General features: G+C 29.3%; 1 protein-coding gene across 1 annotated transcript in view; it reads left to right on the forward strand.

Moving 5' to 3' along the window:
• LOC113378717 overlaps nucleotides 1–12,312 on the forward strand; it is a 148,070-nt gene that overhangs the window by 16,124 nt on the left and 119,634 nt on the right. The window contains exons 2-3 of the mRNA XM_026619280.1: nucleotides 6,925–7,088; nucleotides 9,614–9,798. Coding sequence (XP_026475065.1) covers nucleotides 6,947–7,088; nucleotides 9,614–9,798 — 327 coding nt within the window. The 5' untranslated portion in view covers nucleotides 6,925–6,946. The remainder of the gene's footprint in view (nucleotides 1–6,924; nucleotides 7,089–9,613; nucleotides 9,799–12,312) is intronic.

Genomic DNA, 12,312 nt, shown 5'->3' on the forward strand with positions numbered 1-12,312 from the left:
GCTTTAAAAACAAGTTCAAAATTTTCAGAAATATTCATAGTATAAAAAAAATCGAAATATGAAATAAAATTTTTTTTTTTCAAAAAAAGTCAATTTTGTCAAAAATTTCAAAATTCTCAAAAATCTCATTTTTTTCAACGGTTTTTTAAAATTTTAATTTTTGGTACAGGAAGTTTCAGCAATTTGCACTAAGGCATGATGCCACGCACCACTAGTTCAACATGAACTTAAAGGCACTTAAAGGCATTATTAAAAAAAGAAAACTATTTATCTTAACACTTATCGAAGACGCACATCTGTTTAAAAACTAAAAATTTATTGTTTAGTAGAATTATCAACATATACGAGCACTCCACTACCAGCACTCTTATTGCGGCTAAATTTTTTCATTTTAAATTATTTCAAACCATTAACTGAAATTAATTTTATGAAAAATAAATTAAAAATAAACACGACATAGCATATTGCATATTTTTCAGTAATGGTATCATATTTATATGATATTTTTAATAAAACACATTACATTGCGAATGAGCTTTTGCTGAATTTCATTAGGTTAATGTTTTATTAAAACTTTCTTTGATGCACATTTGTGGTTTTGCTATTCTGAATATGTTATGTGATTGGGAATAAATCTGATGGGATAAAAATAGTTTTTTTCCCTTTTTGAATGAAGAGGAAATTTTATTTCAAAGAGAACGAAATTTTACTTTACGATTCTGTAGATTTTTTGTAGATGTAGATGTAGATACAAACAATGTTGCACCTTTTTTTTGTAACATCTCGTGAGATAAATATTTTAGCCACAAGCCATTTCTATACTTTTCTCGAATAAAATAAATCAAATGAAAATTATTCATACTCGATAATATCATTTAATATCCTGATTGCATAAATTGTTACCACAAAAAGGGCTGAAAGAATCCTCAATTAGGCATAATTAAGGAACAATCATCAAATGGAATAATTCAGTAATTTGATATAATAAAATGATACTATTTGCTGAATTCAGTCGTACGACTAACAAAAGTACTTCATTAGCGTTTTATAGTTTTTTTTCTGTATGTGCCGATGGCGGAAAGAAATAATAATATAATCAAGGAACTTTTTTCTATCAGTGAAGTCATCTGAAATTATTAGAGAAGCTTTTATTGGGTTTATAAATGGACTAATTTAAATAAATTATAGTTGTGCTTCTAGAAATTTCCTGATGAATTGTGGGTAATCAATTGTTGCATTTGATTAAACGACACTTAAAATATTCCAGTCCAGTATTATTTTTAAAGACCATGTAGAGAAGCTAAGGGCTTTTGTAACAGTTTTTTTTTAAATTAATACATCTTGAGATCCACTCATTATAAGGATATAGATGCACTAACTATTTCTCTAATGAAGACTGTAAAAATAATTCTATAACTGTTGTTCATTATTTCACAATTAATCAAAAAAATCTCAAATGAAAATTTCTATATATCTTTACGTTTCAAAGGTTTCTGAACATTTTGGCATACCTTAGAAAAAATGGATGTGTATGTATGTGCGAGTGTGTATGTATGTGCAGATACAATTTTTCGTCGAGAACGCGGATCAACCGATTTAAATAATTCAAAACATTCGATTCCTAAAAAAGTAAATGTAGTAAAAAAGTAAAAAATGCCATTTGGCGGTCAAAAATATTCATTGAACATATGTAAAAAGATTTTAATACTGTGTACACGTTTTGTGTCAATTATTTTGGGTTCCGTACCAAGATATTTAATTTTAAAATTCACGTACATGGTTCAAAAAAATGCCCTCGACATTTTCGACAGTATGGAATAACCTATTTGTGTGATTGAAAAAACATTTGGTTTTGCAAAAGGCAAGTTTCGAATGATGGAGCCGTTTCGGAGGAATGGAGCGCAAAGGGTATAAAAATGGACATGCAGTTTTTGAGAGAACAGGTTATCCGATTAGATTAATTTAAAAAAATTATTCAAATTTTCAAAATTCTTCAACCTCTTCAAAAAAAAAATCTAAATTTTTAAAAATTTAAAAAAACATCAAAATTTAAAACAAAATCGATTTCTTGCAATAATTTGAGAATATTTTGCAATTTTTTTAAAAAAATCAAATATTTATAGAAATTTAAAAAAAAATATTTTTTCCAAAAATTCCAAGAAAAATATTTTAATATCGTTCAAGATCATTTTGAAAATTTTTGAAAACTACTTTCGTCTATTACAATAAACTCTCAGCTCCCTTATGTAGAGTCTGAGTCTGACAAAAATTATTGTTGCTGTCGTTTTTCTCTCATTTTTTTTAATATTTTTTATCCGTTTGATAATTTTTATACTAAAACTTACGTAAAATTCCAAGGTAATACTTTTAATGAAAGCTCAAGTGGAAATTTAATATTATACTGCTTAATATCGAGATACCTGGGGTTGGGTTTACCTCCGACTCTAGTTCGTGCTAGCCCACGTTCCTGACCACTACACCACGACGGACTTTATAATTCACCAACATTACAACAGTATTTCATCACAAAAGGCAACTACTGTTCTCTCTATAATAGAACGACAAATTTAATTTGAAACAAAATCTCTCTAACGAATCTGTTGTGGAACTGTGTTTATTTAGAATCCTTGAAAACTGATTATTTTGAAGCTTCGCTTTTGATACTGAGGTGCACGTGTGTGAACCTAAAACAACTTGTCAATTTGCTAATATTGAATTAATCATAATCTTCATAAGCCAACAGCCGAATGCCAATTAATTATGAGTTATTATCGAGCCAATAATGGACTCAGGACATGTGGGGAACAAGTTATTTATGGAAAGGTATACGAGGTGTGTTCAAAAAGTACCCGGAATTACTAATAATTAAATTTCGCGGGTCTGGAGTGTCTGATTGTCAATTTTTTTTTTTATTGTGTTGATATACATGCCCCTAAAGTATGATGAAATTTTCAGCTATATTCACTGTTTACTTTGTCTGTGGTAGTCGCTAAGGTTCGACGTGTTTTTCTGAGCTCGGCGATTTTTACAATGGAAGAATTGAAAAGTCAAAGAATTTGTATTAAATTTTGCGTAAAAAATGAAATAAAGTGTTGCAAAGTGCAAAAATTCACCAGATATGGCTCCGTGTGACTTTTTCCTATTCCCAAAGTTGAAGAGACCCATGAAAGGACGGCGGTTTTCCTCGATTGAAGAAAATCGCTGAGAGTGCTCAAGGACATATCAAAAAGTGAATATCAAGGGTGCTTCGAAAATTGGAAAAAACGCTGGCATAAGTGTATTATATCTGGGGGGGACTACTTTGAAGGGGACCACATTAATGTAGACGAATAAATAAATATTTTTTTGAAAAAACGAAAATTCCGGGTACTTTTTGAACAGACCTCGTATGTAATATGAAACTATGTATGAATAAATGCTGGAAACAATTCTGCCGCAAACAGAAAAATGTTATGGCAAGGCCATGTTACGCTCCAACTTTCACACATGCTACTGAATACTGTCAAAATGTCATGTATTTGCTGTGCATTCAGGCGTTTTACACTTCTGCCGCAAACAGAAAAATGTTATGGCAAGGCCATGTTACGCTCCAACTTTCACACATGCTACTGAATACTGTCAAAATGTCATGTATTTGCTGTGCATTCGTCAGCAAACTGCAACGTCACTTGTATGTTATGAAGCTGGGTCAGAAATGCCCTGTTATCTAAGATCGTTTTTTTGACATTTGTGCGGTTTCTGGGTTAGATTTTCTATCTGACAACCTGAGAAATACGCCTGACAGCACAACAACCACTTTGCTTTTGTCAATGTTTTGTATGGAAAGTTCTTCATAACATGGCCTTGCTATAATTTTTCTGTTATGCGGTAGAATCGGTCCCACAGGCCAGCAAATAAAATTAGCAATGAATTAACGAAATAGGCTTAAAATTCATTTTAAAAAAAATCGGATAAAAGTAAAAAAGAGATTTGCTGTCCTGTGAAATTTTAATGCTTTTTTATCAACAACCCCTAATACAAAATCACCGCTAGAAAACCGTTTCTGCAAGTTTCAACCAAATGAAATGAAAAGCTTTATCAATTAAATTTGTAGCATTAAATATCTTTTATGATTATTTATAAATTACTCAAAGAACTGCGCATTTATAATTTCCAATAATAAATTATAGTATAGTTTTCTGATTTTTTCTTTTTTTCTCTTAGAGGTGACATCGTTGAATGAGTAATTGATTTTATAATCGGCGCACTTTGTTACAAAAGAGACACTAATTAAAATATAAAAAGATTACGGTGAGACTTTATTAATTATTCTTCGAAAATGTTGATTTTTTTTCATAACAAAATTACAAGACAGGAAAAATTAAAACGCAATTATGAATCAATATAATATACAAAGAAAACTTCAATCGTAATTTATTATTTAAATGATATATAGATATTTGAAAAAAAAACTACATTGTTCAAAACGTACAAAACCATAGGCCTGAAGAATATATCACTGTTTTCTTTAATTATTAGTATCACTAGTTAAATTATTAATTTATTTTGTGTAACATTCTTTGATATATAATATTATTTACGATTTTGGTTTTTGTTTGCCTTAATTCTGTATTTTAATCTAAATAAATCTGGCCATCTAATTTTTATACAATCTGACAATTTCATACAATTTTTGTAAAAAAAAAAACAGCGATCGGTCCAGACATTTGGCACTATGTACTAATGAAGTGAAATAATTGGGTTCCTTATTTATTTGATAAATTATAGAAATAATTAAAAATTAACCCTTTATTCTAAAGATGGGTTAAAGTGGTCACAAACTCTAATAATTTTGAACTTTCATTCCTAATTTCACGAAAATTAAAAGAGCTTTCTTTCTGCATGTCTTGTATTTCTATACAAAAAATATTTTTTTAATGAATAACTTTTTGACAAGTGACTCGACTCTAATTGAAGTAGAAATACTATAAGATATTTCTTATTATATAGATGAGCAAGATATTTCTTATTAGAGTTAATTATGATGAAAATTATTATGAAAAAAATGTACAGAACTTTACACAGTGTTTAAAACCAGAAAACCTACCGAAAAGGATTAATAAATTAGAAAAATATTACAAAACAGTTTTGTCATTCTAATTAAAAAAACGTGATTTTTTTTAAAAAAGTCTGATGTTTTTAACATTCTTAAATATTATTTGTGATTTATAATTATTGAAAAAAAAAAATTTTTTAAATATTTTTAAATTAAACATTGGCAGGCCACAAGTTTTTGTCCTAGATTGGACATAAAAAATACAGTCAACCTACCAATAGACGTACTGAAACAATATAAAATAAAAAGCAAAGTAAACCTTCATATAATTATTCAAATATATTTCTTATAAACAACATAACCAAAAAAGAAACAAACATGTCACAAACGTGTTACTGTAATCATTCATACCAATAACTTAATATAGAATTATTAATCATCAAAGGTAGTATTGCAAAATTCCATATAATTATACACACCTTTTCCTACAAGCAACATAACCTAAAAAATAAATACCACATCACTAATTATTTACACCTGCCACTGGATTTTGAATCAGTATTTATCTAGCATTCTTTCTCTAAGTAATTGAAGTAAAGGTAGTATTGCAAAATTTCATATAATTATACACACCTATTTCTTACAAGCAACATAACCTAAAAATTAAATACAACATCACTTACGTGTCACTTATTATTTACACCTGCAACTTGATTTCGAATCAGTATTTATCTAGCATTTTTTATCCTAGTAATCGAAGTAAAGGTAGTATTGCAAAATTTTGTATAATTATACACACTTATTTCTTACAAGCACCTTAAACTAAAAGTAAATACTACATCACATACCCGTCACATTATGCTATAATTTACACGAGCAAGTTGAGGCCAAGTATTTATCACGAATGCAAAATTTTATATAATTATGCACTTTTATTTCTTACAAGTAACATAACCTAAAAATTAATGCAATCTTGAAATAATCAAATCTAATTTGTCCTAAATACTAAACTTAATGAGAAATTGCTTATATTTAACTTCCCAAACAATCGACATTGCTTTCAGCATTTTTAATATATTAATCAAACATTTTAAAAAGAAATCCTTACCGCTGCCACCAAAATCTTGGGAAGTTTGTTACTGTCAGCAAGTAGTACAAGATGTTATCCCAAAATATTACGATTCTGCATAAATCTTATGTGGATTAATGATGTTTAGCTTTCCGACCTATGGGTCCTGTTATTTGTTAAATTTTTCTAGGACTATTTGCTTGAAATTAAATACAAATTTTCAAATATTTTACCTTTCATTTACCTTTAATTACAAAAATCACTCGGGGACGACAAACTTCCCAACAAATTATTCGCACCTATTTCAGACAAGCAACAGTATTTATTTCGTATCTTTCCTCAAAATAATTGAAGTGAAGGAAGTATTGCAAAATTTCATATAATATTGCACACCTATTTCACTGTAATGTCACTGATCATTCCACCAGCAATTTTATTTCGAATCTGTATTTATCATTCATCTAGAAAAAATCCCTACCGCTGCCACCATAATGTTGGGAAATTCGCCGTTCTCAGCAAGTTTCTCGGCATCCCGGTCTCCAGCAAGTTATTTGTTGTCTCTCGGAATTAAATATAGTTCAAACACAATATTCACAATACTTCAACGTTTACTAAATTTTATTATTCATAATATTCAAGGATAACAACTAATTGCCCAACAAATAATACACACCTACTCCTTACAAGCAACATAACCTAAAAATAAACACAATCTCACATACGTGTAACTTTGATCATTTACACCAGCAACTTGATTTCGGATCAGTATTTATCCTGTATCCTTTCTCGAAGTAATCCTTTCTCTGTACCAATGTTTTAGGAACAAATCGAACCAGCGATGGATGAAATTGCGAACAACTGTTCAGCTAACATCTGCAATACAGACGATACAAAAGAAGCCTCCTTTGAAACGAGAAGATTCCTTCCTCAAACGATTCTCCACTAGACAGATTCCGGAAACTCAGGAGACGGTTGAAGACACGGGTAAGATGTTGGAAATAAAATAAATTGTTGAGGATGTAGTGCGATTTGAGTTTTACTCATATTTCACATACTATTTTTATTAGCTTCCTGTAAGGTATGTTATAGTAATTGCAATAGAATCTAAAATGAAAATGTTTATATATCTACGTTTCAAAAGTTTCTGAACATTTTGGCAATTCTTATAAAAAAAAGAATTGTATGTGTATGTGTATGTATGTGCGGATACATTTTTTATTGACGATTTCGTGAACACTGACCAACCGATTTGAATGATTTAAAAAACATTCGATATCTATTGATAAGGGGACGTGCTGATTAGTTTTTGCCAAAGGCAGGTCTAGCCGTTTTAAAGATACGGGGCAAACAGTGTCAAATATGGCGAATCAGTTTTTGAGAGAACGGAACGTCCTACTTTAATAATTCAAAAACTTTTTGAGGCAGGTCTAGCAGTTTTGAAGATCCAATGAAAAAAGTATAAACTAGTGGGGCGCATGGCATCGTGCCTTAAGGCAAATTGCTGGTACTTCCTGTACCAAAAATTATTTGTTTTTCAAAAGATTAACCTTTTTGAAAAAAAGTTACTCTGAAAAAATTAGATTTTTGAGAAACTATAAATTTTGGTAAAAAATTTACTTTTTTTGAAAAAAAAAGATTTTTTGAAGTAAAATTTATTTTGAAATATTTTGGAAATTCTGAACTTTTTTCAAAGCCAATCGTACTGCTTTAACTGCATAAAGACAAAATATCGAAGCGCCTAAGCGCCGCGCCGCCCTCTAACGGATAAATATTGGTACGGAACCCATAGGAATGTAAACAAAATTTATATTTATTGTTAAAATCTCTATAAAATATTTGATAATTTGATTTGCATATGTCTAATGATCATTTTTGACCGCCAATGGGATTTTTTTTTACTTTTTTTACTAGATCTCGCAAACCGCTAGATCTGCCTTCATGAAAATTTGATCAGTTCTTCATCTTGTTAATACAAGAAAATGTTTTTTGAATTATTAAAATTGCTTCATCCGTGTTCCCGGAATCGTCGATGAAAATTTGTATCCGCACACACACACATTCACGCACACACACACATACATCCAATTTTTCTAAGGTATGCTAACATGTTCAGAAGGTTTTAAAACGTAAAGATATATAAAAATTTTAATTTTCGAATTTTTTGCGATTACCTACGGGAAGTTAGACAAATTAATCATTAGACATATACACATCAGTTTATCAGATATTTAGAGATTTTGTTTACATTTCTATGAGTTTCGTACCAATTTTTATCCTTTGATACTTCGACTCTAAAAAAGTTTAAAATGTTCAGAAATTTCAAAATATTTCAAATTTAGAAAAAAGTCAAATTGCACCACTAGTCTAGTTTATTCATATATTATTTCAATTATGTATTTAACTTCCTGAAGAAATTTCCATTTGAAAGTAACATTTGATGATTTTGTGTTTTTTCGATGCCTCATGTCATTCTGATTCCTTTGAGACCGAAATTGTAAGCGTTTTTGTACATTTTAAATATTAAGTTTATTTGAAAGCTATAAATTGAAATAGGAATTTAGTAGAAGCTAAATCTTTATTTTCGAAATAAGAAATTGTTTTTTTTTTCTAAGTATTTTAATCTCACTTTTTATTGAAGTTTATGCAATTAAAGTAGAGTGCCACTTACACCTAGTTACTTGTTAAATTACTATCATATACACTACTAGTTGTTATGAAACAACTTTAGTAATTTATTTTAATTATAGACTTAAGATTATAAATCTAAATCGAATATTGTATTTAATAACAATAATTATTCATTAGTGTTACGTTTGGATCTTTTTTAAATGCCTAAAAAAGTTTGTTTTAGCCAAAAAATCTTCATATTAGATAAAGAATATCCAGCCATAGTCTGGAGTATAGGTAAATCATTATTTTAGATCTTCATAAAAACGCTCGTTACTACTTACCCCTCTCACTATAAGCCTTTAGTTTCTCTGTACTTTTTATATCTTTTATTTTTCATATTTATTTTATTTGGTATTTATGCAAATGGAATACTTTTGTACAAATCAATTTTTTATATTCCATGAATTATGAAATCACGAAATGAAATATAATAAAAATCAGTTAAAAACTAGATATAATATATTATTATTCTTGTTACTACTTACCCCTCTCACTTTAAGCCCTTAGTTTCTCTATACTTTTCATATCTTTTTATTCTTTATATTTATTTTATTTAGTATTTGTGCAATTTGAATACATTTGTACAAGTAATGATTTTATATTCTATAAGTTATACAATCACGAAATGAAATATAATAAACATTAGTTAAAAACTGGATATAATATATTATTCATTATTAGAGTTGTCACATAAAAGATGACGCACGTTTGAGTTTTAACAAGTAATCTGTAAAACAATTTGAAAAAAAATTACTTTCTTACTTCATTTTACAAATGATAAATAGTGCGAAGTAGGAGATTTTTAAGAGAAAAATGTCAAATTCTTTCTTATTTTTCAGGGTCAGAGGGAAACACAGGTGATCTTCAAAAGCCCCAAAGACGTAGAAGACGTGTCCAAAAGTCTCCTCGATCTGTGGTTAATCCGGATGAAAACTTCTATTTTTATTGGTTGATGTTACTGACCATTTGCGTCCTTTACAATTTATGGGCTCTCATCGTTCGCCAGAGCTTTCCTGAATTACAGGTAAAAAAATTACATCAAATAATTAAAACTACTATGGTTTTGCATTGTGCTCTAAGACAAATTGTAGAAAATTCAAGTTCTGAACATTCAGATTAGTATCATGTAATATAAATAGTTGGTATTGGTATTTTGCCTTGAGGCAAGTTACATGAACTTCCCCATATGTGTAAATAATCGACTTAATCAATAAAAAATAAATTAATTTATGAGTGATTAAAAGTATTACGAGTGGATTTATTACACATATTTGAAAAACGAACGAACACGTTGACTCGGAGTATTTTCTAAAAGCCAATTTTCAAAAATTAATAATTTTTATAATTGAACCAGTTTCCGTAATGGTTTAGTATGTTCATTAAGACCAAGTACTCCATCGATATATCAAGTAAATCGTCTAATTTTAATTTTAACAAACGTCAGAAAAACTACTCATTTTCTCAAACTTTGACGAATTTTTACAATTAAACTACTTGTCGTAAGGCTGTAATATTTCAGTAAGATCTATAAGACCATGATATATTATATTATCATTATATCGCCAAAAAAAGTTCCATAAAAATTGGCATAAATTTTTTTTCAACAGTTAACTATAAGTAAACGGGAGTGTTCTACGATTGTTTCACAGTCCCCTTCTATCATTTGTTATAAAATGGAAAACATATGAGGACTAGCAGTCCATGTAGTATAAGGGCTATGTCCTTTCTTCATATAAATTCATAGTAAAACGATATTAAACCTAACTTCGAAAACGCACAAACGTCAAAAAAAAATGTTTTCATGTGTTATGATAACACGTACGTGAAGTTAGGTTTTAAGCGTAAAAGCACGAGTGGAACTTATTATATTTATAGAATTCTGGTTGTGTTTCGAAAATGATTACAATAGTACTTACCTCTTTATTCAACAAATTTTCAGATTCTTTTTAGATGCGCCAAATCCAGAAATTTTTCCTTTCCTTTTCGGCCATGGTATGAATTTTGCCCTTATCAGTTTTTTTCTGGTGACTCCGTTTCCCTCGACTTGGTTCGATAAATCCTGTAGCACCCAGACTTCTATTGTGAAAAGTTCGAAATAATCGAAATAAATCTCTCCAATTATTATATACAGTTTCATTTGAAAATTCTTCATCAAATTAGCAGTAATTTAAATTACGGTGTATTTGAAACCAAAACCGAATTGGTTCTATTCAGAAGTGCACTTATTTTTGTTTTACGTTCGATCTATTGGCTATATTGATTTCGATTATCAAAATGACGCAATACATTTTGTTTCATGGATGTATTGATCCTTATGAAATGAAATTAAACTAGTGGTGCATGGCATCGTGCCTTAAGGCAAATTGCAGGAACTTTCTGTATCGTATTGGAATATTCGAGAAATTTTAAATGTTTTTTTTTTTTTTGAATTTGGACATTTGGACAAGTTAATTATTCTTCTCACAGTCAACACAAGCAATTAGATTTTCTTGAATTAGATGATTAGTTCTCGTAACTTCTATTTTTAACTTCCGTAGGACAAGTTATAGTAATTGCAAAAAAATCGAAAATGAAAATTTTTTATATCTTTACGTTTCAAAACCTTCTGAACATTTTGGCATACCTTAGAAAAATGGATGTATGTGTGTGTGCGTGTATGTATGTATGTTCGGATACAAATTTTCGTCGACAATTTTGGGAACACGGATCAACCGATTTGAAAAATTCAAAAAACATTCGATTCGTATTGATAAGGAGACGAGCTGATTGGTTTTTGGCGAAGGCAGGTCTAGCCGTTCCGAAGATACGGGGCAAAAAGTGCCGAAAACGGTAACTCAGTATTTAAGAGAACGGAATTCAAAAAACATTTTATTTGTATTGACTAAATGAATAACTGTTTAAATTTTTAGAAAGACAGGTGCAACGGCTTCGGAGATATGGAGGAAAAAGTAAAAAAATGAGCCATTTGGCGGTCAAAATAATCATTAATGACATATGTACATCAAATTATCAGATATTTTATAGAGATTTTAACAATAAGTATAAATTTTGTTTGCATTCCTATCGGTTCCGTACCAATGCTTATCCATTACACGGCGACGCGGCGCTTACGCGCTTTGATATTTCGTCTCTTGCAGTTAAAGCAGTACGATTGCTTTGAAAAAAAAATCAGAATTTCCAAAATATGTCAAAATGAAGAACATTTTTTTCAAAAAATTTTTTTTTTCAAAAGAGTAATTTTTGTCAAATTCCTAGTTTGTCAAAAATCCAATTTTTTAGAAGTGAAATTTTTTCAAAATGTTAATCGTTTTTTTTTCAAAGCTTAAGTTTGGTGTCATTTGTTATATCACGTATGATATAATATATATATATTATATATATATATATATATATGCATGTATTGCGTGAGTCATACCAAGAATCCTAATCTATAATTTTCATAAAATTAGACTCAAACACTTTGGCCCAGTTCGCAAAATTTTATTTTATGATTGGCTTGCCAAAACATTACTTCTATCCGATGGCCATATGAAGGGTA

The sequence above is a fragment of the Ctenocephalides felis genome, unplaced genomic scaffold (assembly GCF_003426905.1).
Source record: "Ctenocephalides felis isolate EL2017-DRISC unplaced genomic scaffold, ASM342690v1 CF-g0.4_SCAFFOLD_01886, whole genome shotgun sequence".
NCBI classification, from domain to species: domain Eukaryota; kingdom Metazoa; phylum Arthropoda; class Insecta; order Siphonaptera; family Pulicidae; genus Ctenocephalides; species Ctenocephalides felis.